At 43.4% G+C, this 27971-nt stretch overlaps 1 protein-coding gene and 1 non-coding gene across 4 annotated transcripts; both read left to right on the top strand.

The window, feature by feature from the left end:
* Positions 1 to 92: 92 nt before the first annotated feature.
* ERICH5 (glutamate rich 5) lies at positions 93 to 27971 on the top strand. 3 transcript variants are annotated; one of them, XM_008983430.5, is made up of 4 exons: positions 292 to 503; positions 21119 to 22072; positions 25915 to 26027; positions 27854 to 27971. In XM_008983430.5, exons 1-3 carry the CDS (start codon positions 446 to 448, stop codon positions 26025 to 26027), a joined length of 1125 nt encoding a protein of 374 aa, XP_008981678.2. In that variant the 5' UTR covers positions 292 to 445; the 3' UTR covers positions 27854 to 27971. The 3 variants fall into 3 exon arrangements, with proteins under 3 accessions (XP_078209614.1, XP_008981678.2, XP_008981680.1); XM_078353488.1 differs by lacking the exon at positions 27854 to 27971 and having other exon boundaries at positions 93 to 503; positions 25915 to 26311; XM_008983432.5 differs by lacking the exons at positions 21119 to 22072; positions 27854 to 27971 and having other exon boundaries at positions 25915 to 26311.
* Positions 18366 to 18472, top strand: LOC118148647 (U6 spliceosomal RNA). The gene has a single exon (XR_004735568.1). It is a non-coding gene; the product is annotated as a U6 spliceosomal RNA (small nuclear RNA).

Raw genomic sequence — 27971 nt, 5'->3', positions numbered from 1 at the left:
CGTCGCACGTCTAGTCTACCAATCAATAGCCACTATTCACAAGGCCGCCTCCCCTCCCTGGCTATTTAGTGATGAGACAGATGATACCTCCCATCACCCTCGCCTCTTGACATCCTCCCTATCCCTGCTTCAGGGGCTTTTCCTCTCTGACTGTGCCATACCCTCCACCTTCTCCCCTCCTGTCTCCCGGGTTCTATTCATCCCTGTTCCCTCTGCGTCCCGGTTCTCACGCTCTCTTCCGCTCTGCCCTCCCTGGCTCCTTCCACCTCCCGGCCGCTCCCTTCCCCCTCCAGGTGCGCACCTGCTACTGCTCGCTCTACTGCGCGTTTGCGCTCTACGCCCAAGGGAGCCGGGGCTGCAGAGCTGGAGAAACTTCCGCGGCTCCGGGCGCGGTTGGCTTAGGATCCGGGCTCCGGGGCTGAGACAGGTGTCTGTGCCACCCGCGATGGGCTGCTCCAGCAGCGCCCTCAACAAGGCCGGCGACAGCAGCAGGTTCCCCAGTGGTGAGCAGGGGAGCGGCGCCGCCCACGCCCAGGCTGGGGACTCGGGTGGGCTGGCTCCCCGGGAGGTCCAAAGGGTGTGCCCCGTGCCCACCCCGCCAGGCAGGGGCCGGGCCTCGTCCTGGAGCGATGCGAGCGGAACCCAGGACAAAGCGCGATTTCCTCCCAAATCTTGAGCGGCGCTGCTGTTACCTGGGGTGCGGCGGCCTTGGTGCCTGATGCGCGGGACCGGAGTCTGGGCGCTGGACTCACCCTGTCGGCTGATGGGATCGCGGGGAATTGGTGTTGAGCTCTAAGGACTTTCCCCCATTTACCCTCCCATTAGCATTTCAGCATCAAAGATGACAAAAGATGCGGAGAATCCAAACGAGCATTCACTCCATCAAGTAGGTTCCTGTACTCTGAATAGGTCAAACACACTTTCCCCTATCTTTGGCTTAAATATCTACTGAGAAGTATGTGCGTGACCAAAAGTGGTCATCACTGACTCTTTCTGAAGAAACTCAACAAGAACAGTTTTGAGCATCTACTATATAATATCTCAGTTCTTGGCTACATGCTGGAGATACAAGTGACCCTGTTTATGGAGATTGAGGGTGGAGATGAGACAGACAAGAAACACGTGAAACAATTGGCTAAGATTGTTTCTGACAGAGTATAAACGCAGATAGCCGAATTAGAGAATAACCGGGTTTTACACTTACTTTTCTTAGATTTTGAATGGCTAACATTTTGGACAATGCTATGGAGGTTAACCAAACTCCCTCAAGCTAGTTTACAGTCTTCTGCAGGGTGAAATTTAGAGGAGATTGAGTGAATTCCTTTTCACAGATCTCTTAGCACCTGTGTTACTGCAGTAACAGAAATCTAAATGTCTTTCTCTCTGATGTTGATAGAGTGCACCAGATGATTACGAATGCTTTTCAAAGCTCAGCTACTGTGTCCTAGTCAAAAATATGTGTTGCTGTTATTTTTGTGGTGTATGATAATTTATTTCTAGTTTCCATAGATAACAGAAAGCAACGGCAAGTCAGGAAGTAAACAAAAAATTAAAAACAATATAAAAGTGATTCTGAACCCCTTCTCACTGGCAACAATGTGAAAAGATGGAAAAAATCTTTTTTTTTTTTTTTTGAGATGGACTCTCACTCTGTTGCTCAGTAACTTTTCTCTTAAAGAGCCCAGAGTTTCCATACTCCTAACGAGAGGCCAAAGCAAGGAGCAATTTCTCTGATGTTTCCTGTTTTATGTTATGAAATTAAGTAGAGTTTTGCATTGTGTTCTATGATAAATTTTTGTGTTTTTCAATATGAAAAACTGAGGGAAAACTAATGCTTCAGGAAGATACATTTTATTATTCTGACTTCTCTTACCCACTGCTGTCCTTTAGTTATCCTAGGAGAAGCATCCTGGTTTAACAATGATAACTGAGTCATCATTACATAATTTAAAACTGATTAAAACATGTATTTCAGGGAATGGAATTCTTGGGGCAAAAGTATTCAATAGGTGGAATGCAATTTTTAATCCTCTCAGAAAATAATGAATAAACTTATCTTAAAAAATATTTTATTATCAATATTGATAACCATTCCACATGAGTTACACTCTTCCATTTTTTATTCTTGCTTTCATTGCTGTTCTGAGTTTTCACAGATGTTATGGAGGAAATGTTAAAACACCTGACAACCAGTTCTAGCCTTTAGAAAATTAATCTAATATGCTACAGAAATTGCTCAACGCACATGTTAAATCAATCAACAGGTCTATTTGCTTCTGATCTTTGATCAAACAATACTCTCCTGTAATTAGATACTGTTCTGTGTTTGCCAACATTTTAACTTTGTGATCTTGGAGGCCCAATAAATAATTCATTTCTGTTTCTGCAGCTTTAAACTTCTTTAAATCCTATACACACCCCCAAGTTTGTGTGTATGTACTTTTAGACAAAAACAGTCCAAATTTATTACATGTCTGGTACATGCATTTATTCACTGTACTCTCAGTGCCTAACATGTGGTCCTCAGTAATTATTTATTGAATGAATACTTCATTTAATCCTTATAACAATGCTATGACTAAGTATTATGGTTGTCCCATTTTTACAGATAGCAGTAAATAATTTACCCAAGGTCACAGGCTTCGAAGAATCAGAGCTGGGATTTGAACTCATATGCTTTGCTGGGCACAGTGGCCCATGCCTGTAAGCCCAGTGGCTCTGGAGGCTGATGTGGGAGGATTGCTTGAGCCCAGGAGTTCAAGGCTGCAGTGAACTATGATTCAGCCACTGCACTTCAGTCTAGACAACAGAGTGAGACTCAATTTAAAAAAACAAATGAACCTATATGTTTAAGCCAGCTTCTACTAACTAGATTTAAATCTGTTTTTGACTCAGATCACTCTGGATCCCCCTTAGGTGTGTGGTCACCCACTATAAAAACAATGAAATCAATACAATAAATGCATTATACTATGGTTGGTTTTTTTTTTGTTTTGAGACAGTTTCTGTCTTGTTTCCTAGGCTGGAGTGCAATGGCATGATCTTGGCTCACTGTAACCTCCAACTCCTGGGTTCAAGTGATTCTTCTGCCTCAGCCTACTGAGTAGCTGGGATTATAGGCATGTGCCACTACACCCAACTAATTTTGTATTTTTTATAGAGATGGGGTTTCTCCATGTTGGTCAGCTGGTCTTGAACTCCTGACCTCAGGTGATCCACCTGACTTGGCCTCCCAAAGGCTGGTATTATAGGTGTGAGCCACTGAGCCCAGCCTATACTATATATCTTATTTAGGGATAGAATAATCCCTTATTATGATTCTAAATATTAGTCTAATCCTTAAATAAGATATATGGTTAATGTGTTACACAAATATATATTTATTTTATTTTTTATTTTAAAAAATTGAGACAAGGTCTTGCTATGTTGCCCAGGTTGGTCTTGAACTCCTGAGCTCAAGTGATCCTCCCACCTTGGCGTCCCAAAGTGCTGGGATTACAGGTGTAAACCACCATGCCCAGCCTATGTTATAAATTTAAATCAGACAGCAGCTACTAGTAGGTAGACTATAATCTAGATAGGTAGAATAATCTATTCCATGGATTATATGGGGACATTTTCCCTGACCCATTAGATGCTGAATCTCACAGAACTCCTTCCCATCACCTCCTAAGATGACTGAGGAGATAGATGTGTGTGTTGGGGAGAACAGAGGTGGAGACTCTGATTGTAAACAGTTAGCAAAGTGTGTAACAAATATCAAAGTGCTGCTCAAAGTGTAGGACAGTGCCTAACATGTGGTAGTCACACATGGATTTTTATGAAGGGCCCTGAAATGTGTGAGGAAAGAGGTTTTTCTTTCCAAAGGATAATTAGACACATTGAGTTTGGAATTTCTTGTGTTTATGGAAGCAAGTTTTAAATAGTAGGGCAATTTCTGTTCTTTTGAGTGTCCTGAGGATTCAATATAATCTGAACAGAAATTTTTTTTTCCTTTTCTTTTGAGACGGAGTCTTGCTCTGTCGCCAGGCTGGAGTGCAATGGCGCGATCTCGGCTCACCGCAACCTCCGCCTCCTGGGTTCAGGCAATTCTCCTGCCTCAGCCTCCTGAGTAGCTGGGATTACAGGCATGCGCCACCATGCCCACCTAATTTTTTGTATTTTTAGTAGAGTCGGGGTTTCACCATGTTGACCAGTATGGTCTCGATCTGTTGACCTTGTGATCCACCCGCCTCGGCCTCCCAAAGTGCTGGGATTACAGGCACGCGCCACCATGCCCAGCTAATTTTTTGTATTTTTAGTAGAGACGGGGTTTCACCATGTTGACCAGGATGGTCTCGATCTCTTGCCCTCGTGATCTGCCTGCATCGGCCTTCCGAAGTGCTGGGATTACAGGCGTGAGCCACCGCGCCTGGCCAGAACAGAAATATTTTATTGGGCCGGGCGCGGTGGCTCACGCCTGTAATCCCTGCACTTTGGGGAGGCTGAGGCGGGTGGATCATGAGGTCAAGAAATCGAGACCATCCTGGCCAACATGGTGAAACCCCGTCTCTACTAAAAATACAAAAAAAAAATTAGCTGGGCATGGTGGTGCCTGCCTGTAATCCCAGCTACTCAGGAGGCTGAGGCAGGAGAATTGCCTGAACCCAGGAGGCGGAGGTTGCGGTGAGCCGAGATCGCACCATTGCACTCCAGCCTGGGTAACAAGAGCAAAACTCTGTCTCAAAAAAAAAAAATTTTATTGACTTCACAGAACTTATTGTGCCCAAAGTTGTCTAGACATTCACATTCAAACCCTACTCCCAGTACCTCTAGCTCTCTGTTAACATGGATAATCACTGCTCCATTCTTTACTAATAATATACGTGTGATCTGTTTTGGCAGACTTCTTCCCCAGGTACTGCCTAAGCACCAAACATGGACAAAGTAAATAGGTGGTAATTATTGACAAGTTCATTGCTAGGTTAATGTGTACATTTCCACTGACAGCTATAATCATTTACTTGCTCTAACCTGAACTTTCACTAGCTGCTTGCTGTCTGTGCTGCCCAGGCAATCGGATGAGGCTTGAATTTCACACAGTTCTGTGAATTGTTCTTTGTACTGTAGTCATACCTTCAGTCTTCACCCAATATTTCACACTGTGACACTAGCTAGGTCATCTGGTCCTAACTACACAAAGCTTTTCCTTTTGAATTGAAGAACAAACATCATTAACATTAAACTTAATTTGTATAGGCTTTTCTTGCATATAAAAGTTATACAAATGGGATTTTTTTTCTTTCAAATATGTGCCTTTGTGTCCTTTCTGGAATCTCGCACATAGAGAGCACTTGGTATGTCTTTGCGGTAGGCCTGGAGATTGCATACAGCTAATTAAAATGGAATTTTAAAAAAACTACGTATATGGTTCAAAAATGTGAAAATATTTGGGAAAGGCAGGGCGTAAAAAGTACGCCTCCCACCCTGTCCTCATCATCTGTTTAGTTTGAATCGCATCATGAATAAACACTTATTATTTTAGGTTTTTTGGGTATATTCTTCCAAAGTTTCTTTACACATTGCAAATATTGTTTCCTTCTCTCATCTTTATTTATAAAATGTAGGTTTCTATACCCACAGTTCCTCACTTCATTTTTTTCACCTAGCACCATGGAGATTTTTCCATATTGATATATAGAGAACTTCTTTCTCCCTTTTTATACTTGTATAATAATCTGCTCCTTGATTTATTTAACCAGTCCTTTGTTGAGGGCCATTTGATTTGTTTCCAGTACTTTCCTATTGCAGACAAGCCTGCCATGAATTCCCCTGTGCCTACATCCTTTTGAATGTGTGCAAGTATATCTGTAGGACAATTTCCCAGAAGTGGCATTACTAGGTCAAAGGGTGTATGCATTGATATTTTGATAGATAACAGCCTAAATGTGTTCTGTAAGAGTTGAACCAGTTTACTTTGTCATCAACAATAAAGTAAATCTTTTTCTAAAATGGAAAACGTTCAGACGTTTGTGCAGCCACATTGAAACATAGACATGGGACAGAAATCAGGAGACAAAGTCGAGAGCACACACTTTGTTTCAGGTGCTCTAGTTCATGATCTTATTTAATCCTTACAATAGCCTTAAAACATAAACATTCGTTGCACCAAATACAGCTAGAAAACAGAAGCTTAGTGCAGATAAGTCATTTGCCCAGGATCTCAGACCTAGTAAGTCTCGTAAGCTTACTGGATGGATGGAAGGATGGATGGATGGATGGATGGATGGATGGATGGATGGATGGATGGATGTACGGACCTGGGACACATGGCTAATGTATGTGACTCCGAAGCCTCTGTTCTTTTCACAACTTCCAGTTCCATCTGGGATCTTGTCCTAGTTCTGCTAGAAATTTGTAGTGTGACCTTATACATAGAATGAATGCAAACAGCTGAGTGTGGTAGCTCACAACTCTAATCCCAGCTACTTGGGAGACTGAGGCAGGAGAATCAGGATGTCAAATACCCTTGTACTTCAGCCTGGACAACAGAGTGAGACTTCTCTCTAAAGAAAAAAAAAATGGGCCAGGCGCGGTGGCTCACACCTGTAATCCTAGCACTTTGGGAGGCCGAGGTGGGTGGATCACCTGAGGTCAGGAGTTCAAGACCAGCCTGGCCATCAAGGTGAAACCCCTTCTTTAAAATTAAAAAATAAAACATAAAAAAAAAAGAAAAGAAAAATGGCAACCAATAACTGTTGGGTAGTTAGATGGGTGAATGGATGACTGACAGAGATGGGGATTCAGGGAGATAAAAATATGACTCAGAAAAGCAGAGGAAGAATCAGGACCTAAAGAGCAGCAGAAAATGAAAGGCAGCATTGGCCAAGATGGGCTTGGGAAGAGAGTGTTGGGTTGCGAGGAGGGCCTCCTAGCTATGCAGGAAAAGGTTAACACGGTAAAATGACATTTGATTGTCTATCTTTAAATCATGCTTCTGGGCTGGGTGTGTTGGCTCACACATGTAATCCCAGCACTTTGGGAGGCCAAGGCAGGTGGATCACCTGAGGTCAGGAGTTTGGGACCAGCCTGATCAACATGGTGAAACCCTGTCTCTACTAAAAATATGAAAATTTGCTGGATGTGGTGGCATCTGGTGGTAGTTGGGACCTATAATTCCAGCTACTTGGGAGGCTGAGGCAGGAGAATTGCTTGAACTCAGGAGGTGGAGGTTGCAGTATGCAGAGATCATGCCATTGTGCTCCAGCCTGGGTCACAAGAGGAAAACTCTGTCAAAAAAAAAACCTCATGCTTCTGTTAGGTGGGCCCACATCCAGCTCATGTGTACAGTTTCCCTTCTAAGTTAATGTTTTACGGTATCAAGTTGAAAGAAACCCTGAATACGTGTAGGTGTTACTGAAAGTCTCACCAAAGCTGATAAAAATTTGACTGGCTTCTAATCCTGGAGAGTGTAAGTATAAGTAGTACTAGGTAATTTTTTTTCCTTTTTTAGAGACAGGGTCTTGCTCTGTTGCCCAGGCTGGAGTGCAGTGGTATAGTCATAGGTCACTGCAGCTTGGACTCCTGGCCCAAATTATCCTTCCACCTCAGTCTTCTAACGTGCTGGGATTACAGGCATGAGCCACTCTGCCCATGGTAAATTTTTTTTTGAGATGGAGTTTCACTCTGTCATCCAGGCTTGAGTGCAGTGGCATGATCTTGGCTCACTGCAACCTCTGCCTCCCAGATTCAAGCCATTCTCCTGCCTCAGCCTCCCAAGTAGCTGGGACTACAGGTGTGTGCCACCATGCCCGGTGAATATTTTTGTATTTTTAGTAGAGACGGGGTTTCACTGTGTTAGCCGCGATGGTCTTGATTTCCTGACCTCATGATCCGCCCACCTTGGCCTCCAAAAGTGCTGGGATTAGAGGCGTGAGCCTGTAATTGTTTTTTTGTTTTTTTTTTTAAAGCAAAATGCCAGACTATAGCTCTCCAGGTGTGTGAATGTCTTGAAAGTCCTGTAATGACCCCAGAAGCTTCTTCACCCATCTCAGGGCTATTGCTGTTGTTCACAGTCCTTGAACCACTTCTTGGAAATGCCTTTGGGCTCTCAAGTTCACTCTTTGTATATATTTGAGGGTGTGTGAGCTTTGTCCTTTAAGGATGAATATTGAAAAAAACAACAATCCACAGTTTTTATTTTATTTTTAAATTTTTTTTTTTTTTGTAGACACTGGTTCGCACTATGCTACCCAGGCTGGTCTTGAATTCCTGGCTTCAAGCAACCCTAATACTTCAGTCAGCCTCCCAAAGTGCTGGGATTATAGGCATGAGCCACTGTGCCCAGCCCCACATTGTTTTTAGCAGCTAAACCCCCCAGGAGTTAAGCTTTATAAAGGAGGGTGAAATAAGACAGGCAATGCTGGTGTGCATTATATAGTATTACCTAAGTTGTTATATCAGAGTTTCCCAGCCTGTGAGAATGGATTACAGCCATACCAGCATTTCTCCTAGCCTTTAGGGCAGCCAGGTGGGATCTTGACAGCCTGAGCCGTCTGGAAGCAGCTTCCTCCATTTGTGGCAGTGTGATGCACAAATATATTCTATGTATGTCATGACACTGAAAAGATCAGGAAGTGGTGGTGGCCAGGTGCAGTGGCTCATGCCTATAATCACAGCACTTTGGGAGGCTGAGGCGAGAGGATCACCTGAGGTCAGGAGTTGGAAACCATCCTGGCCAATGTGGTAAAACCCCATCCCATCTCTTCAAAAATTCAAAATAAGTTAGCTGGGCATGGTGGCTTGCACTTCTTGTCCCAGCTATTCTGGAGGCTGAGGCAGGAGAATCACTTGAACGTGGGAGGCAGAGGTTGCAGTGAACCGAGAAGTCATCTGAGTTGCATGTGGGTCCCTAATCTGAGAGAGTGGCAGCAGCAATCAATCAGGTGAAAGACCTTCGATCTTTCTCCTCCTGGGTCTCCCCAGTGCTCTGTCTGGTGCCAGTGGCTCTCAGGGTACACACACTCTCCATGCTTGAGGCCCAAATATCTGGTGTGAATGTGACTGCTCTGCTGGAAGATTTCAGTCTTCCAGCCCAGCCACACGGTTGCTGACTGCTAACTCCCTTCTCAAGCACAGACACAGACACCTGCTTTTTTTTTTTTTTTTTTTAGACAGGGTCTTGCTCTGTTGCCCAAGCTGGTCTCCTGGGCTCAAGCGATTCACCTGCCCAAAGTGCTGGGATTATAAGTATGAGCCACTGCACCCAGCCACAGACACCAGCTTTTGACCACAGGCCTTTGTACTCTGTACTCAGAGTGAAACACAGACACAGTGACCCAGCCTGGAGAGCAGCGACATCACATTGGTGAGGTGGGTCTGTCTGCCCCTTTTAGAGTGCAAAGTAGAGCAAGTATTGACCTTTTTTTGTGAGATGGAGTCTTGCTCTGTCACCCAGGCTGGAGTGCAATGGGGCAATCTCGGCTCACTACAGCTTCTGCCTGCTGGGTTCAAGTGATTCTCCTGCCTCAGCCTCCCAAGTAGTTGGGATTTCAGGCACCCACCACCATGCCCAACCAATTTTTGTATTTTTTGTACAGTCAGGATTTCCCTATGTTGGCCAGGCTGGTCTCGAACTCCTGACCTCAAGTGATTCGCCCACCTTAGCCTCCCAAAGTGCTGGGATTACAGGCAAGAGCCACCATGCTCAGCTGTATTAACTTTAATTTCAGAAGAGAAATTAGAAGGGTTCTTATTTTTTTCTCTGATCTAGCCAAGGCAGAGGCTTAGCAAACCCAACTAATTCTGTGAAATAAAGAAAGGTTGGGAAAAAATCTCCCTCCCTAGTATGTAGCTCACTTAGACCAGCTCAGGCCTTTGATTCATGGCTAAATCAGTATCCTTATATTATCTCTTGTGCTGACCATGGCATGTTAGTGTGAGGATAGAGACCATACTAAAATAGGCAGCAATCCCTGTGGAGAATGAAGGATATCCTCATCCAGCAGTCCTGTATGTTCATATAGGATTGTTCAATCCAGTTCAGTCTCTCCAAGTAGCTCCTGGATGCCTTTCTCTGGTGACTCCATAGGTAACCTAATCATCTGGGGATCTTGTTAAAATACAGAAGAATCTGGTTCAGATTCTGGGGTGGAGCCCAAGATTCAACATTAAAAAAAAAAGAAAAAAATCCCAGGTCATGCTGATGGTGATGGTGCAGGCTCTGGGACCACAGTTTGATTTTAAAAGCAGCTAAATCTTCAAAGTGGAATCAAACTTCCTTGGGCTTAAGCCTAAGCTGTGCCACTCACTAGCTGCGTGCCCCTCTTAGATAAAGATGCCATAATGGTCGAGTATGGTGGCTCACACCTGTAATCCCAGCACTTTACAAGGCCAAGGTAGGAGGGTTGCTTGAGGCCAGGCGTTTGAGACCAGCTTGGCAACATAGTGAGGCTCTGTCTCTATTAAAAAAAAAAGATACCATAATTTTCTCAACTATATAATGGGGGTAACAATAGTCCCTCTTTAGGGAGCTGTTGGGGAGATTGAATGAGATAATCCATACAAAGCTCCAGGCTCAGTGCCTCAGTGAATGTCAACCACTGTTCCCTTTCCTAGAGAATCATGGTGGCAAGGCCCATTTGGGTTGGTGAGGTGTCATTATATATCCAGACAGAGACATCATCTTCCTTTCTGTCTCCTTTCCTTGTTCAGTGAGATGGGATTTTAGAGACTAGATTTCTATGCAAATATTGGATTCCCTTGTGCTAATAATGACTATCCATCAATGAAACTGTTTTTTTCAGTGGTGAATACTGTCAGTAATTTCAAAAGTGATGTTTTGTGCTATCATGTTTTTGAAATAAGAGTTTATCTTGTAGGATTCTAAAAGAAATTAAAGAAAATAAAATCAGGATAGCGTATCTGAAGGAGACAACTCTTTGTCATGGTTTGATGACATACTTGCCTCTGTAGCTCTTAAATGTCAGTCTTTCCCTTAGGCAAATGTCCACATCTCTATGCAAGTTCAACAATTGTTCCAAGAGTGCATTTCTTTCTTTCTTTTTTTTTTTTTTTGAGATGGAGTCTCACTCTGTTGCCATGCTGGAGTGTAGTGGAGCGATCTTGGCTCACTGTAACCTCCGACTCCCTGGTTCAGGCAATTCTCCTGCCTCAGCCTCCCAAGTAACTGGGATTACAGGCATGTGCCACCAAACCCAGCTAATTTTTGTATTTTTAGTAGAGTCAGGGTTTCACTATGTTGTCCAGGATGGTCTCGATCTCCTAACCTCATGATCCACCCTCCTTGGCCTCCCAAAGTGCTGGGATTACAGGCATGAGCCATTGTGCCTGGATCCAAGAGTACATTTCTAATTACATGTTCTTGTTTCTCTTTCTCTCTCTCTCTCTGTCTCTCTTTCTATTTGCAGAGATGAGGTCTCACTATGTTGCCCAGGCTCATCTCAAACTCCTGGGCTGAAACAATTCTCCCATCTTAGCCTCCCAAAGCATTTGGGATTACTGGCGTGAGCCACCTCGCCTGTTCTTGTTTCTCTATGTTTAAATTTCAACATTAAATTTGTCTTCAAACTTCATTGCATTTGCTTTGTGATGATCAAAACAAATTCTTGATATGTAAATTCAGGTGCTTTTATTAAAAAAGAGAAGTGGTCTGATTTTTATTTACCCTCAAATAATTTTTTGGCTGATGATTTTATATGTCAGTTACATGGAATATAGCTTAAGTTTGCCTTTCGCAAAATGAGTGCCCTGTTAGCATCTACCAGCTGATGGAATGCACACTTGGGGATTAGTATTTGTGCTGTGGTGCACAAGACAGTGTTTGTACATGCTTCAATGTGGGAAAAGGGCAAAAACATCTAGAATAACCCTGCTCCACGAATGTTGATTGGATGGGTGGATGAAGGATAGAATGGAATTGAAGCAAAAGCAGAGGAAGAAAATGAGAAGGAAGATGAGTGGACTCCTCCCCTAGAGTTGACTTATGCTACATTCTTGGTTCCAAAACCTCAAAAGCTCCAAGAATCTAGACATGGTGGCAGCAAGGAAAAATACAAGGACCCCCTTCCTTACAAATTTGCTCAAAAACCCAGCAGACAGGATGGTAAAGTCTTTAGGATGTCCAATATGGCAGTCATAGGAAATATTGACAAGATTTTCTTTTTATTGGGTAGAAAGTTTTCATTTCTGATTAGGGTAACGAACTGAGTTGAAAAGCTTCCACCATATCGTAAATTTCAGGTACGTTAGCTCTAGTTCTAATCCCTTCTGTTGTGTGGCCTAGTATTTAGTTTCTTTGTGTGCCTATCACAACGGTGCTTACAACAAGGGTTCTGTTAGTTCAGCTGTCACAGTGAATTTGTGCATGGGTCAATTTACACCAGCATCAAGAGAGATAATGAGCACCAAAGGATTAGGCTCAGAGCAGAGTATGATTTGATGAAATGTGGGGTTCAGAAAACAGACACATCTTTAAACAAATTCAGATATGAAAACAATGCATCTGTCTGCAATATTTATTACATAATAACATAGATTAGGCATAGAATGTTTCCTGTTTGTGGACAAAAATAGATCTCACTGCTTTTCAAGTTAGCCTGCTGGAAGAAATGATGCAGCACCCTTTTCTACCTTGAGGAGCTATGCTGAGGATTCACAAAGTCATATGGACAGAGTGTGTGGAAATACTTGGGTAAGAGGTAATGTATAGCCACCAAGTTGTGCTTAATGAAGGGCATAGCTATTTGAATTTCCCTGAAGACAGTAAACCCTAGAATACCAGGGACCACATTTTCCTCTTTTTTTTTTCTTTTTGAGACAGGGTTTCTGTTGCCCAGGCTGCAATACAGTGACACAATCATAGCTTACTGTATCCTTGACCTCTGGGGCTTAAGCAGTCCTCCTGCCTCAGCCTCCTGAGTTGTTGAGACTACAGGTGCATGCTACCATGCCCAGCTAATCCAGATCTTACTTGTTACCTGCTAGAACCCCTGTGCCCACCCAGATCTTGCCTGTAGTATGCACTTGATAAAAATGTGATGAATGAGTGAAATCAAAACAAGCAAACAGAATGAAACATTTATAAACAAATTACCAATGGCCTTTATTAACACCAATCAGGTTTAGTGAAATCATTGCTGACATTTTAAGTACCTTCCTTCCTCCCTCCCCTCCCCTCCTCTCCCCTCCCCTCCCCTCTTCTTTTCTTTTCTTTCTATGAAGTTTCACCCTTGTGGCCCAGGCTGGAGTGCAGTGGTGCCATCTCAGCTCACTGCAACGTCCAACTCCTGAGTTCAAGTGATTCTTCTGCCTCAGCCTACTGAGTAGCTGGGATTACAGGGGTCCACCACCAGCCTGGCTAATTTTTTATTTTTAGTAGAGACAGAGTTTCACCATGTTGACCAGGCTGGTCTTGAACTCCTGACCTCAGGTGATCCACCCACCTCAGCCTCCCAAAACGCTGGGATTACAGGTGTGAGCCACTGTGTCCAGCCTACTTTTCTATTACTTATCAATAATCGTATTTTAAACTATACCATGATAGCAATACAACTTTGTAGGTCAATACCGACAACTTCATAGTGTTTAGGAGACTGTATCTAAGCCCTTTAACATTGCAGGTTAGCTTTTCTATTGCTAATTTAGCTATAGTTTATTGACAGGTCACTCCTGGTACTCAAGGGACCTTTGTAAAATTAAAAAGAAGCCTTCCCCCCACCACCAACACATGCACCCTTGCAGCTGCACCCAGACTGGAGTTCTGCCCCGTGCAGTGAGAAGCTGGTATAGCTGTGCCCTGCGTCTGTGTTTAGTGACTAACTTCTCATGTCAGATACCATGCTGGGCAGATTACAGACATTATGCACTCAGTCATAACAAGCCTGAAAGGCAAACAATAGCCGCACTTTACAAATAGGGCCAGTGAGATCCAGAGAGGTTAGGAACTAACTTGTCCAGATTGCACAGTTAAGTAAATGTGAGAGTCAGGATTCACACCCAGCATCAGAAGAGTCTGTTGGCTAGAGGGAAGGGAGGGAAATCAAACACATAAAAAAAATGTACTCCCTTCAGCAGCTCAAGGGTAAGAATAAGCTGAGGGTTATATAATCTGGAGCCAGAAAAGGAAGCTTTAGTGGTAGTTGTAGACTTTATTGTGTTCTCTGAGAGATGGTTCACGGCAACTATTTGTTTTCCAATCTTTTTATTTATTTCCTCTAACCTTTCCTCCTCCTCCTCCTCCTCTTCTTCTTCTTTTTTGTTTTTTTTTTTTTTTTTTTGAGACAGAGTCTTGCTCTGTTGCCCAGGCTGGAGTGTAGTGGCATCATGATTTTGGGTCACTGCAACCTCTGTCTCCCAGGTTTAAGCAATTCTCCTGCCTCAGCCTCCAAGTAGCTGGGATTACAGGCACTTGCCATCACAGCCAGCTAATTTTTTGTATTGTTTCAGTAGAGATGGGATTTCACCATGTTGGCCAGGCTGGTCTCTAACTCCTGACCTCAAGTGATTCACCCGCCTCAGCCTCCTAATCTGCTGGGACTACAGGCGTGAACCACCGCTCCCAGCCTAATCTTTCTTCTTCCATAGAAAGGTACCAATATTGGAATGCATGAAATCACCTTACTTTTCTGTTTGTGCATCCTAATTTCTTTCTCTCTCTCTCTCTCTCTCTCTCTTTCTTTCTCTCTCCCTCTCTCTCTTTCTCTCTCTCTCTCTCTCTTTCTCTCTCTCTCCCTCCCTCCCTCCCTCCCTCTCTCTCTTTGAGAAAGGGTCTCACTCTGTCCTCCAGGCTGGAGTGCAGTGGCGCAATCATGGCACACTGTGACCTCAACCTCCCAGGCTCAAGCTATCCTTCCATCGCAGCCCCCTCAGTAGCTGGGACTACAGGCCAGCACCACTATACCCAGCTAATTTTTAAATTTTTTTGTAGAGACAAGGTTTTGCCATGTTGTCCAGGGTGATCTTGAATTTCTGGGCTCAGGTGATCCACCTGCCTTAGCATCCTGCAGTGCTGGGATTACAAGTGTGAGCCACCACCCCAGACACTGCATCTAATTTCATCCTTGTTTGGGCCACTATGGGAGTTATAACAATAGTGATGCTAAGATTGATAAGAGTAGTGGGTACTAGTCTCTGCACCAGTTCTTTCTGAGTATTATCTCATGTAATCCTCAAGACAGTTCCCTGGTTCAGTATTAACACTATTCCCACTTTACAGGTGATGAAACTGAGGCAGAGAGAGGCTTAATAAGGCTAGTAAATGCAGGAACGGGGTTAAAATCCACTACACTATAGGTGTGCTTTCCAAGTTCATAAGGTATCTGTCCTCTTAGAGCAGAATTTCTCATCTGTCACATAGGAAAAAGAACTTCTGAGTTATTCCTTCAGAGCTACTGTATCTGAAATACAGTCATTTCAAAATTTAGAGTGCAATTAATCAATATAAATTACAAAGTAATTGTGGTCTGCCCCTCTAGTTTTTTTCTCTATGTTGTATGTTTATGATCATTTTGAAGGTATTGTATGTCCTTTGGGCTACCATGAAAAAATGTTAAAAGACAATGGCATTTTTTTGTAAAGTTTCCCTACTTGATTGACTATTTTCAGATTGTGTTTTACAGAAGTACGTGTTGTGGACACTTGCGTAAAGATTGGAAAAGTTACATAAGGATGAAGATGGGCCGGACTGGGCAACATTGAAAACCTCTGTCTCTAAAAAAATTTATAACTTAGCCTTGCATGGCGGCACATGTCTGTGGTCCCAGATACTTGGGAGGCTGAGAGGGGAGGATCACTTGAGCCCGGGAGGTCAAAGCTGCAGTGAGCTATGGTCATGCCATTGCACTCCAGCCTGCTGACAGAGTGAGACTCTGTCTCAACAACAACAGCAAAAGAATGAAAGTGAATGGATATTGTGATCATGGGTATGAATCTCCTAGCTATGACAAAAATTGACAGATCTCTTAGACACCTATGACACCATTTGTGGAGAAATTAATTTTCTCAAAATTTCGCAAAGCTTTTTGTTGGGGGAGAAAACTTTGATAGCATAATATGTTTTTCAAAATGTAAAATTGTGTGGGTGTGTTTGGGTGTGTCGGCACATTTTTTTCCGCACAATTTGCGGAAAATGATGCCTTCAGAATGTACTCATGACTGGCACAGGTAGATGAAAATGGTTTGTCTCATTTAACCGACAGTACTAATCACTGTAATAACTATTTTACCAGAAAATAAAATTGGCAGCCATCTGTGATTAGTGCATTAACACATTTCCTGGTTTATTCCCTGAGGCAGTTATCATCAGATCATCCTTTGTGTGATATCTAAATGCACTGTCTTCTCATGATGAATTTCTTTTTAGACCTGAGAAATCACCTTGATTAAATCGCCTTACTTGCAATTAGTTTGAAGGCTTCATTCATGATGAGGCAGGAGTGGGAGGTGAAAGACAGCCCTCTCTCAATTCTGTCATATGGGCCCCCAAAGCCCACAGCTGGTGCCGAGTCTCATCAGGTTGTTCTTGAGTTCTGATTTTCTGCTTCCAGTTCTAATCCCTCTCTGCAGGAGGATTCAAACCTACTCCCCAAGGCAGGGTGGAGATGCAGATGCTGACACACACATACCTGCCCCCAACACTACCCTCCTCATTTCCCCCTCTCCTCACAGGAGCCTCTATGCAAAAACTACCCCTTTCTCAAAACACAAAACAAATTCGTTAATAAGATAGAGAGCTCAGCTGCAGGCTGTTGCATATATTTCTAGCCAAGATTGATACATCCAACAGCCTCCCAGATTTGCTACTAGGATGTACAATCTACAACCATCTCCAAGATGCCATGCCCCCGCACGAGCAGTTCATGTCTCTCTCACCGGCCCAAATCCATCTATACCCCTGCTCCTCCCCAAAACAAGTATTTTCAGAGACAGGGTCTTTGTCTCTTGCCCAGGCTGAGTGCAGTGGCATGATCACAGCTCACTGCAACCTCAAACTCCTGGGTTCAAGTGATCCTCCCACTTCAGCCTTCTAAGTAGCTGGTGTTACAGGTATACACCATCATGCCCAGCTAATTTAAAATTTTTTTGTAGAGATCAGGTCTCACTATATTGCCTAGGCTGGTCTTGAACTCCTGGCCTCAAGTGATCCTCCCGCCTTAGCTTCCCAAAGTGCTGGGATTACAGGTATGCTGTGCCTGGCCTATCCCATATTTTTTATCTCCAGCATTCTTGCTATAAACCAGTGTTTTTCTAGACCCTCTCCCTCTCTCTCTTCAGCCCTAAACTGTCATTATGTCCAGTCATTTTATTTCTCATTTCTGAGTTCTATTTGCCTGTGTCACTGGACACATTGACTTCTGTGTTGCCCACCTCTAATTCATTCTCCAGAGGGAGGTTTTTAAAACCCAGATTGGATTAATTCATTTCTCTGCTCCCAATTCTTTATTATCTTTTATTTATTTTTGTATTTCAAAAACGATTAGTTTTTGAAGGTATAATTGACACACAATAAACTGTACATATTTATAGTGTACATTTTAGTTAACTCTGGTATCTGTACACCATAGAAGCATCAGCACAATCAAGATTGTGCCCCTTTGAAATCTCCCCTCCCCTCTGCCGTCTACCCAATCCCAGTCTCCAGAGAGCCACTGTTCTGCTATCACTGTAGATAAGTTGGTATTTTTTAGAGTTTATATAAATGGAATCACAGGCTATGTGATCTTTTTGTCTTCTTTTCCTCAGCATGATTATTTTGAAAATCATCCATGTTGTTGCACTCATCAAGTGTTCATTTCTCTTTTATTACTGAGTCATATTCCATGGTGGAAATGTTCCAGTTTTTTTTTTTTTTTTTGCCAATCAGTTTGAGCTAATCAGGTTGCTCAGGTTAGCCTTGAACTGATGACCTTGCCTTCGCGAGCGCCATGAGCTCCGGCGGGAGCCACTTTGGACCCCAATGTTCCAGTTTTTTTGACCCATTCACCTGTGATGGACATTTGGGTTGTTTCTGGGTTTGGGCTGTTACAAATAAAGATGCTGGCTGGGCGTGGTGGCTCACGCCTATAATCCCAGCACTTTGGGAGGCCAAGGTGGGCAAATCACGAGCTCAGGAGTTCAAGACCAGCCTGGCCAACATGGTGAAACACTGTCTCCACAAAAAATACAAAAATTAGCTGGGTGTGATGGCAGGCACCTGTAATCCCAGCTACTCGGGAGGCTGAAGCAGGAGAATCACTTGAACCTGGGAGGTAGAGGTTGCAGTGAGCCAAGATCGTGCTATTGCACTCCCGCCTGGTAATAAGAGCAAGACTCCATCTCAAAAACAACAACAGAACAAAATGAATATTTGTGTATAAGTATATGGACATGTGCTCGCTTCGGCAGCCCGTATACTAAAATTGGAACGATACAGAGAAGATTAGCATGGCCCCTGCACAAGGATGACACGCAAATTCGTGAAGTATATGGATATGTACTTTCTTTTCTCTTGGTAAAATACCTATAAGTTAAATGTCTAAGCTATATGGTGCATGTATATTTATTTAACTTTTTTACAAGTCCTGCTTGAAATTCTTGTTCTTTGTGCTTTGAGGATAAAATCTAAACCCTTCAGCACCACCTGCAGGGGCCTCCATGACCAGGCTCCTGAGCCAGGCTCCAGCCACACTGTCCTTTCCTAAATCCTCCAGTTCCCTGTGCATTCTCCTCCTGGAACTCGCAGAAATGATCTCAGTATGCTGAACTTATGGGTAACTTCTTGCTGCTCTGCATACACAGTGGTCACAGCACTTATCACCTGGCATTGTTTCTGTTAGATCACTGCTTCTGATGGCTTCACCAGTGGTACCAGAGAGCAAAGCCTGTAGTTTTCAACTTGGTACATAAACGGCTTTTGTACATCCCATGTTTTCATTCGGAAGGTTTTCTTTTTTTCATTATAAATAATCATTAAGCATCTTTGGAGGTATTGGTGAAGGTGGTGGATTGAAGATATGGATCTCATTTTGTGCCTTCCTGAAACTCACTAAAATGACAGTAAAGAGATGTAAAAAATGGTTTAAAACCACAAAGATGGGAAGAACAGAAAAAAGACAATAATAGAAAAGAACTGGGGTTTAGGAAGCAGACAGACATGTAATAACTCACTTAGCATGCCAAGGAAAGCTCAATTTGATTAGCAGTAGTGAAAACTGAGAACCACCCTGGGTACTGCATGAGCCTTGGAATGCTCCAGAGTTGGTGGCTTGGTACCTCAGTAAGTCCTTCATCTTCATAAAGAGTAAATTAATAGACTGTTTGATATGAATACATGTGTTAAAAAGAGAGACAATTGGGAGTGAGTTGAATAAATGATAATATGTGACCTAAGGAAATGAAAAAGCATGACAATTATTAACTAGGGGAAAAAGAAGAAATTGTAATAGCTTAATATATGGCTCAGTTCTTCATAGCAGACACAGTCATTAAATAGACATATAATTGTCTATATATGTCTATATAGACACTTGAGCCACCGCGCCCGGCCCCCAAAGCATTTTTATAAGGTTTATGCTTTCAGAATAAATTTTCAAGAAGTAAAACCGGCTGGGCGCGGTGGCTCAAGTCTGTAACCCCAGCACCTTGGGAGGCCGAGGCGGGAGAATCATGAGGTGAAGAGATCGAGATCATCCTGGTCAACATGGTGAAACCCCGTCTCTACTAAAAATACAAAAACTTACCTGGGCATGGTGGCACCTGCCTGTAATCCCAGCTACTCAGGATGCTGAGGCAGGAGAATCGCCTGAACCCAGGAGGTGGAGGTTGTGGTGAGCCGAGATTGTGCCATTGCACTCCAGCCTGGGTAACAAGCGCGAAACTCCGTCTCAAAAAAAAAAAAAAAAAAAAAAAGTAAAACCACCGCAACAACAATCTCCAGAAGTAAAACTACTGGGTCAAAGAGTATCATCAACACGTTGCCAAGCTGCTTATCTTAAACTATCCACAGCATGTTTGCATCCACTATTTTATGTGACAGGATGCCTCATGCAACTCTGAGATTGATATGAGGAAGAGAAAAGAGATTCACTGCTGTTTTAGAGACAAGATCATTGGGAGCTAAGTTTCCAAGCTCTTACAGTTGGAACAACAGCCAGAAGTAAAATGCATGTTTCCCTACTTTCTGGTTGATTTCTTTTCTCACTGTGCCCCGCAAATGGTGTGAAACTCAGGCCGAACCTATCTCTGCTACTTTCCTTGCCTGACGTCTTAGCCTTTATCTGTTAGAGGTTCCCTGCCACAGTGCCTTTTCCCTTTGCTGGGGGCTTGTCTATGTTAGAAGGAAAGTAAGACCTCTCTCTCTTTTTTTTTTGAGATGGAGTTTCGCTCTTGTTGCCCAGGCTGGAGTGCAATGGCTCGATCTTGGCTCACTGCAACCTCCGCCTCCCAGGTTCAAGCGATTCTCCTGCCTCAGCCTCCCAAGTAGGGATTACAGGCACCCACAACCATGTTTGGCTAGTTTCTGTATTTTTAGTAGAGAAGGGGTTTCATCATGTTGGCCAGGCTGGTCGTGAACTCCTAATCTCAGATGATCCACCCACCTCAGCCTCCTCCCAAAGTGCTGGGATTACAGGTGTGAGCTGCTGCACCTGGCCGAAAGTAAGACCTCGCTAGCAGCCCAAGGACCTCACATCATGAAACCTTCTAAGTCTAGTTTAGGAGGCTTCTATTACCAAAAAAAAAAAAAAAAAAAAAAGGAAAAAAAAATTTTAAAAGGAAACCTTCTAAGTCTCAAGAGAAGAAAGGGTAAGACAAGGAAAAGAAGAGAAAGACAAAGTGGAGTAAGCTCAGTTAGAATCTGAGACAGGAACCATGAGAAGATGCACAAGAAGCAAACAGGAGAAAACTGTGGTTTTGTGGTTTTGGACTTCAGAGCTTAAGATGAGATGTGGGAGCTGAAGACAGTAAAGGGATTTGACTTAGAGACTGTTAGGGTCATGGTGTGGCCTTTCTGTACTCAGATATACTTTGAACTGTCTTGAACTGTTAAATCTACTTAGTGATGTCCATTCACTTTTCAAGATAAAACTAAACAATAATTTGTGTTTTCTCTTTTCTTTTTACTTTTCAAATGAATAATAAAAAGCAACTTCAAATGAGCATTTTTCAACCGCAGAAGAAAGTAAGTCCTGCTTTGCCCAACCAAAGCCATGTACACTGGGAAGAGAATCTACCCTTGACGGCAATGTACAAAGGGAAACCCATTCTCCATTACAAAAGCTCAAGGATTCAGCAGAGCCTACAGCTAATGGTGTTAAACCCCTTCAGGAACAGCCCCTGGCCAAGGATGTAGCCCCTGGAAGGGATGCCGTAGACCAATCAGGGTCCACAGAAAAGACCCAGCCTGGAGAGGGACCGGAGGAATCAGGGCCGCCTCAGCCAGGTAGCAAAAAGGATGCCCCAGCAGGGGAAGGAAAGAAGAAAGATGCAGGAGCAGGGACGAAGGCTGAGCCTCTAAAAGGAAATGCTGAGGCTGAGCCTTTAGGACCAGAAGCCAAGGGTCAGCCTTTGCAGACAGCAGGAAAGAAGCACTCCCTCAGAGCAGGGGAGGACACTGAGAATCCACAAACTGCTGCAGAGATGAAGCTTCTAGGAACAACTGAGAACATTCTGCCTCTGCAAACAGCTGGAGAGCTACAACCTCAGGGTGCAATGGGAGAGGATGAGCAGGCTTTGCTTCTAGAAACCATTTCTAAAGAGAATGAATCTCCAGAAATATTGGAAGGAAGCCAGTTTGTGGAAACAGCTGAAGAGCAGCAACTTCAGGCAACATTGAGAAAAGAGGAGCAGCTCCAGCTTCTGGAAACAATTCCCAAAGAGAATGTAACACCAGAAGTATTGGACAGAAGTCAACTTGTGGAAAAGCCTTTTATGAATGATCCACTCCATAAAAGTCCTGAAGGTCCAGGAAACATGGAGCAGATTCGACCTGAAGGAATAGTTGGAGGTATGGAGCGTCCAGCACGAAATGTAGAGACAGGAGCAGATGTGGAAATGGTAAGGAACATCCACACTAACGAAGAGGACCAACGCATTGAAGGTAAAAGTTAGTCTGGAAACCTTCTGGATGTTTAGATGTGCTCCATAGGAGACCAGCTCCAGGGGGTGGGTGGGGTGACTGATAAACAGTCCCTGAAGTCACTTTCAGGTGGTTGAAGTTCATTTCACCAAGCCAAAACAGCTTCTATGCCTGGGAAACAGGCATTCCATCAATGCTCAGCTTGTCAGCCAAACTTTTCTGAAACATCATCTCTGTCCAAAATGTTCACCCAGAGTTAAATAGTATCAAACATTGAAGGCAACATGTGAAACTTTCTGAAGTTTTTCAAGTTGATGCTTCATCAGGCCCCATGTATGAAGTAAGGATCCAAAGTCAAGGTGAATCGATGATTATTGGAGGAATTCACCTTCCAGTGAAAGGATATATACATAATGGATCTGAGAATGTTATCTTCATCTTTGTGAATCTTATCTTAGAAAATGACTGTCAGGGCAGGTGCAGTGGCTGGCACCTGTAATCCCAGCACTTCAGGAGGCAGAGGTGGGAGGATAGCTTAAGCCCAGCAGTTCATGATCTGCCTGGACAACATAGCGAGACCTCGTTCTCTTAAAATAAAAAAAAAAAATAAGAAGAATGTGACTGTCAGTCTGCTCTTGTTCTTCTGTAGTTTTAAAAATCTTTATGAGAAGACTAGAGAAAATGTGCTATGTCTTGACATATGGTGTTTTAAAATTTTAAATGTATTTTACCAGCATAAAACAAATGATGTTTACACTATTCTTTATTGGTGTTATAGTTTAAAAAAATATTTTCTTCTGGGGCATGATTTACATTTTGGTCATTTTTAGCTTCACAGTTCAGTATAATTAAGTGAAGCATTCATTATAATCATCCATCTGTTGTTCTTAAATTCTTTCTTTTTAAAAAAAAATTTTTTTTGAGACAGAGTCTCACTCTGTCACCCAGGCTGGAGTGCAGTGACGAGAACTTGGCTCACTACAACCTCTGCCTTCTGGGTTCAAGAGATTCTCCCACCTTAGCCTCCTGAGTAGCTGGGACTACAGGCGCACACCACCATGCCTGGCTACTTTTTGTATTTTTAGTAGACAGGGTTTCACTATATTGGCTAGGCTGGTCTCGAACTCCTGACCTCATGATCCATTTGCCTCACCCTCCCAAAGTGCTGGGATTACAGGCTTAAGCCACTGCACCAATTCTTTCACTTAACTCAGCACTTTTTGCATGTCTAAACATATGCTGGGTGCTGAGATGCAGACTAAGAGTCTCTGTCCTCAAGGGGCTCCCTGTCTAGTGGGGGAGGGCAGGATGTGCATGCATCACCACAGTCTGTTGCAGGAATTGCTTTCCTAAAGGCGTGTAAGAAGGGCTCTGGGAACAACATGGGAGAGGCAGTAAAAGCAGGTTGTTTTTACATCGGGATTGGCGAACTCAAGTCTTTAGGCCTAGGATACTGAAAATGAGTGAGGAGAGGGACATACGCCATACCGTGGGAGCCCAGGGAACCTTGGCAAACAGGAGAGCACAGCCTTGCTGAAAGAAGCAGCTCTGTGCAGCTCCAGCCATGGAACTAGGGCCAATGCCGCCAAGGCCAACTTCTCAGCAAAACAGGGTTGTGTGTGCAATGTCCAACCTTGTCAATATTGGCTGTCTGCAAATTTTTTTTTTTTAAAGATGGGGTTTCACCATGATGGCCAGGCTGGTCTTGAACTCCTGACCTCAGGTGATCTGCCTACCTCGGCCTCCCAAAGTGCTAGGATTACAGGCTTGAGCCACTGCACCCAGCCCTGTAAATGTTTAATGATTGTTTTTGAACACATAGTGGCCAAGCAAGACAGGTTTTTGGGCACCCCATCACTCTTTAATTTAGATATGAATGAAATTTTCCCTCCCTCCCTCCCTTTCTTCCTTCCTTTCTTCCTTCCTCCCTCCCTCTCTTCCTCTCTTTCTCTTTCCTTCTCCCCTGGCCCGCCCTTGGATTTACATACCAATGAAACTTTCCTTCCCCTCCCCTTCCCTCTTTCAACAGAATTTTGCTCTTGTTGCCCAGGCTTGAGTACAATGGCACCATCTCGGCTCACCACAGCCCCCGCCTCCTGGGTTCAAGCAATTCTCCTGCCTCAGCCTTCCCAGTAGCTGGGATTACAAGCATGCTCCAACACACCTGGCTAATTTGGTATTTCTAGTAGAGACAGAGTTTCTCCATGTTGGTCAGGCTGGTCTCAAACTCCGGACCTCAGGTGATCCACCTGCCTCGGCCTCCCAGAGTGCTGGGATTACAGGCATGAGCCACTGTGCCCAGCCTCTTTCTTTGGGCTCAAGGGATCCTCCTGTCCCAGTTCTCAAGTAGCCAGGAGTACAAGACTGTGCCACCATGCCTGGCTAATTTTTTTCTTTTTCTTTTTTTTTTTTTTGAGACAGAGTCTTAATCTGTCATCCAGGCTGGAGTGCAATGGCATGATATCGGCTCACTGCAACCTCCGCCTCCCAGGTTCGAGAGATCTCTTGGTTCAGCCTCCTGAGTAGCTGGGATTACAGGTGCGTGCCACCACGCCCAGCTAATTTTTGTATTTTTAGTAGAGACAGGGTTTCAACATCTTGGCCAGACTGGTCTCGAACTCCTGACCTTGTGATCCACCCGCCTCGACCTCCCAAAGTGCTGGGATTACAGACATGAGCCACTGCGCCCGGCCAACCTGGCTAATTTTTTTCTTTTAAAAAAACATTATTACCTTTTTTTGAGACAGGGTCTTGCTCTGTTACCCAAGCTGGAGTACAGTGGTGTATTCTTAGCTCACTGTAACCTCTGCCTCCCAGGCTCAATCCTTTCTCCCTCTTTAGCCTCCTGAGTAGCTGGGTGCTACCATGCCTGGCTAATCTTTGTATTTTTTGTATAGACAAGGTTTCATCATGTTGCCCAGGCTGGTCTTGGACTTCTGGGCTAAAGCAATCTGCTTGCCTCAGCTACCCAAAGTGCTGGGATTATAGGCATGAGCAACCACCCCCAGCTGCCCAGCTAATCTTTGAAAACTATTTTGTAAAGACAGATGGTCTCATTGCCCAGGCTGGTCTTGAACTCCTGGCCTCAAGTGATCCTCTTGCCTTAGCTTCCCAAAGCATTGGGATTACAGGTGTGAGCCATTATGCCTGGCCATGAAACTTTCAATTGTCATATGTTCTACTGCCATTTCTTTGGTAATTTTGCATCCTGATTTTATAGAGAGAATTTATTTCGTAAGAGTATGACAAAACTCGAGATGTTAACTGATCAACACCAGCCATTCAGAGGCTCTAAGAGGATTGAGATGATTACCTTTCTTTCTCTCTCTCTCTTTTTCTTTTTCTTTCTTTCTTTTCTTTCTCTTTTTTCTTTCTCTCTCTCTTTCTTTATTTCTTCTTTTCTTTTCTTTTCCTTCTTCTCTTCTCTTTTTTCTTTTCTTGTCTCACTCTTTTGCCCAGACTGGAGTGTACTGGCATGATCTCAGCTCACTGCAATCTCTGCCCCCTGGTTTCAAGTGATTCTCCTGCCTCAGCCTCCCGAGTAGCTGGGATTACAGGCTTGTGCCACCACACCCAGCTTATTTTTGTATTTTTAGTAGAGACGGGGTTTTATCACTTTGGGCCAGGCTGGTCTCGAACTCCTGACCTCAGGTGATCCGCCCACCTCAGCCTCCCAAAGTGTGGGATTACAGGTGTGAGCCACTGCACCTGGCTGAGATGATAACTTTTCTTGATTCCCCCCTGGGGAAACTTACTACTTAGAACTAAAGATCAGGAACTGTCCCCACTGGAGACAAGCTGTGGGATAATTTATGTTAATTCTAAATGAGTGTCTCTTAGTATCTCTTTGATTACTTTTCCAGGTGAGACAGGGGAAAAGGTGGAAACAGAGATGGAGAATGAAAAAGTGAGTGAAGGGACTGAAACCAAAGAAGAAGAAACAGGAGAAGCGGTGGACTTTTCAGCAGCCACATAGGTATGGTGACAGAAGAGTGAACTGACACAGCGTGTTATCATAGAGATGACAAAGATGGTAGTGAAGCTTGTGGTTATGTATCTTATCTTTCTACATCTATATGTTTTCTATAAGGAGTGTGGTTATAGAGAGACTGTTGGAACCATGAGAAGGATATTTCCATATTCTTGATTATTTTGTTCTGCAAAACTGCTAAGCCATAAACAGTTTTCCCAGCTACTTACAATGGCTATACATTTAAAACTATAAAAGTCAGAGCCAATAAAAATTATGTGATTATTTAAGAGTGTGAGGGTGACTTTCTTCATTGTGGCCATGAGTCCATTCAATACAGAAAATGAGACCCTAAAAAGAAGGCGTAAACCTTTGGGTACAGGTGGCTGGAGAAAGGAATTAGTAAATTTTAGGGAACTGACAATAATAAAGTCACACAGTTTTAATCATGATGCCATGAGAATGAACAACAGCTAAAATAATAGGATGAGTTATACCAAATATTTCTGTCCTGTTACAGAATTTAGAGCTGATAAGAACCTTAGGAAGTATGTCATCTACATACTTGCTCACCTTTAAGGTTGTCAACTATCACAGATCCTTATTTATCATGGAATATTAAACATGTCAACAGAATCCTTTTCAAAGGATTGCAAACTCTGGTGCTATTGAAAGGTCAGACATTTTTTACAATGAAAGGCTACACATTTTCCATGTGCCATTTTGAATCAGCTGTTGATTTTATACTCACATGAGGTTTTTCAATTGATGTTATACTTTAGAATAACATTAAAAGTATTTTAAGGCCAGGCACAGTGGCTCATGCCTGTAATCCCAGCACTTTGGGAGGTCGAGGCGGGTGGATCAGGTCAGGAATCCAGCCTGGCCAAATAGTGAAACCCTAACTCTACTAAAAATACAAAAAATTAGCTGGGCGTGGTGGTGTGTGCCTGTAATCCCAGGTACTCGGGAGGCTGAGGCAGGAGAATCGCGTGAACTCGGGAGGTGGAGGTTGCAGTGAGCCAAAATTGTGCCATTGCACTTCAGTGCGGGCAATGGTTCGAGACTCTGTATCAAAAAATATATATATAAATTAGTTGCCTTTTTAATGTATTTTGGAGACAATAAACAGCAAGGATTAAAACCCAGATTGTTGCTTATGTGGAATCTATTCTTGGGCTCTTTTTTTTTTTTTTTGAGACAGAATCTTGCTCTGTCACCCAGGCTGGAGTGCAATGGCGCTATCTCGGCTCACTGCAAACTCCAGCTCCCGGGTTCAAGCTGGGATTACAGGCATCTGTCACCACACCCAGCTAATTTTTGTATTTTTATAGAGACAGGGTTTTACTATGCTAGCCAGGCTGGTGTTGAACTCCTGACCTCATGATCCTCCCGCCTTGGCCTCCCAAAGTGTTGGGATTACAGGAGTGAGCCACTGTGCCCAGCTGCTCTGTTCTTTTTCAATTTAATGTGAGGCTTCAGCAGTGAAAAAAGGCTAAGAAATCAAGATTTTAGAAGCATTGATGACATTTATTTAGTGATGTACTGCAGAGTTAGTTTCTGAGAATTCTTCTGAAGTTGACCAGGTTTTGGCAGATGATTGTAAGTAATAAAAATAATAGCCAACTTTCCCACCAGTGAGTGCCTTGTGTTTATGAGTATCAGAATAGAATTCTGGAAACATTTGGTTTCTTTATCTTATTTGTAAATATGTATTTTTCTTTTTTTTAAAAAAATTCCTACTATTTCCTAAGTAAATATGTATTTTTAAGGTAACTACTCAGATGAATTAACTAATCTCTTTATTTTTTTTTTTTAATTTTTTGAGACAGGGTCTTACGCTGTTGCCCAGGCTGCTGTGTAGTGGTGTGATCATGGCTTACTGCAAGCTGGACTTCCTGGGCTCAGACCATCCTCCCACCTCACCTCCCCTGAGTAGCTGGGACTACA

The sequence above is a fragment of the Callithrix jacchus genome, chromosome 16, assembly GCF_049354715.1.
Source record: "Callithrix jacchus isolate 240 chromosome 16, calJac240_pri, whole genome shotgun sequence".
NCBI lineage: Eukaryota > Metazoa > Chordata > Mammalia > Primates > Cebidae > Callithrix > Callithrix jacchus.
This window is presented reverse-complemented; position numbering and strand designations above follow the sequence as displayed.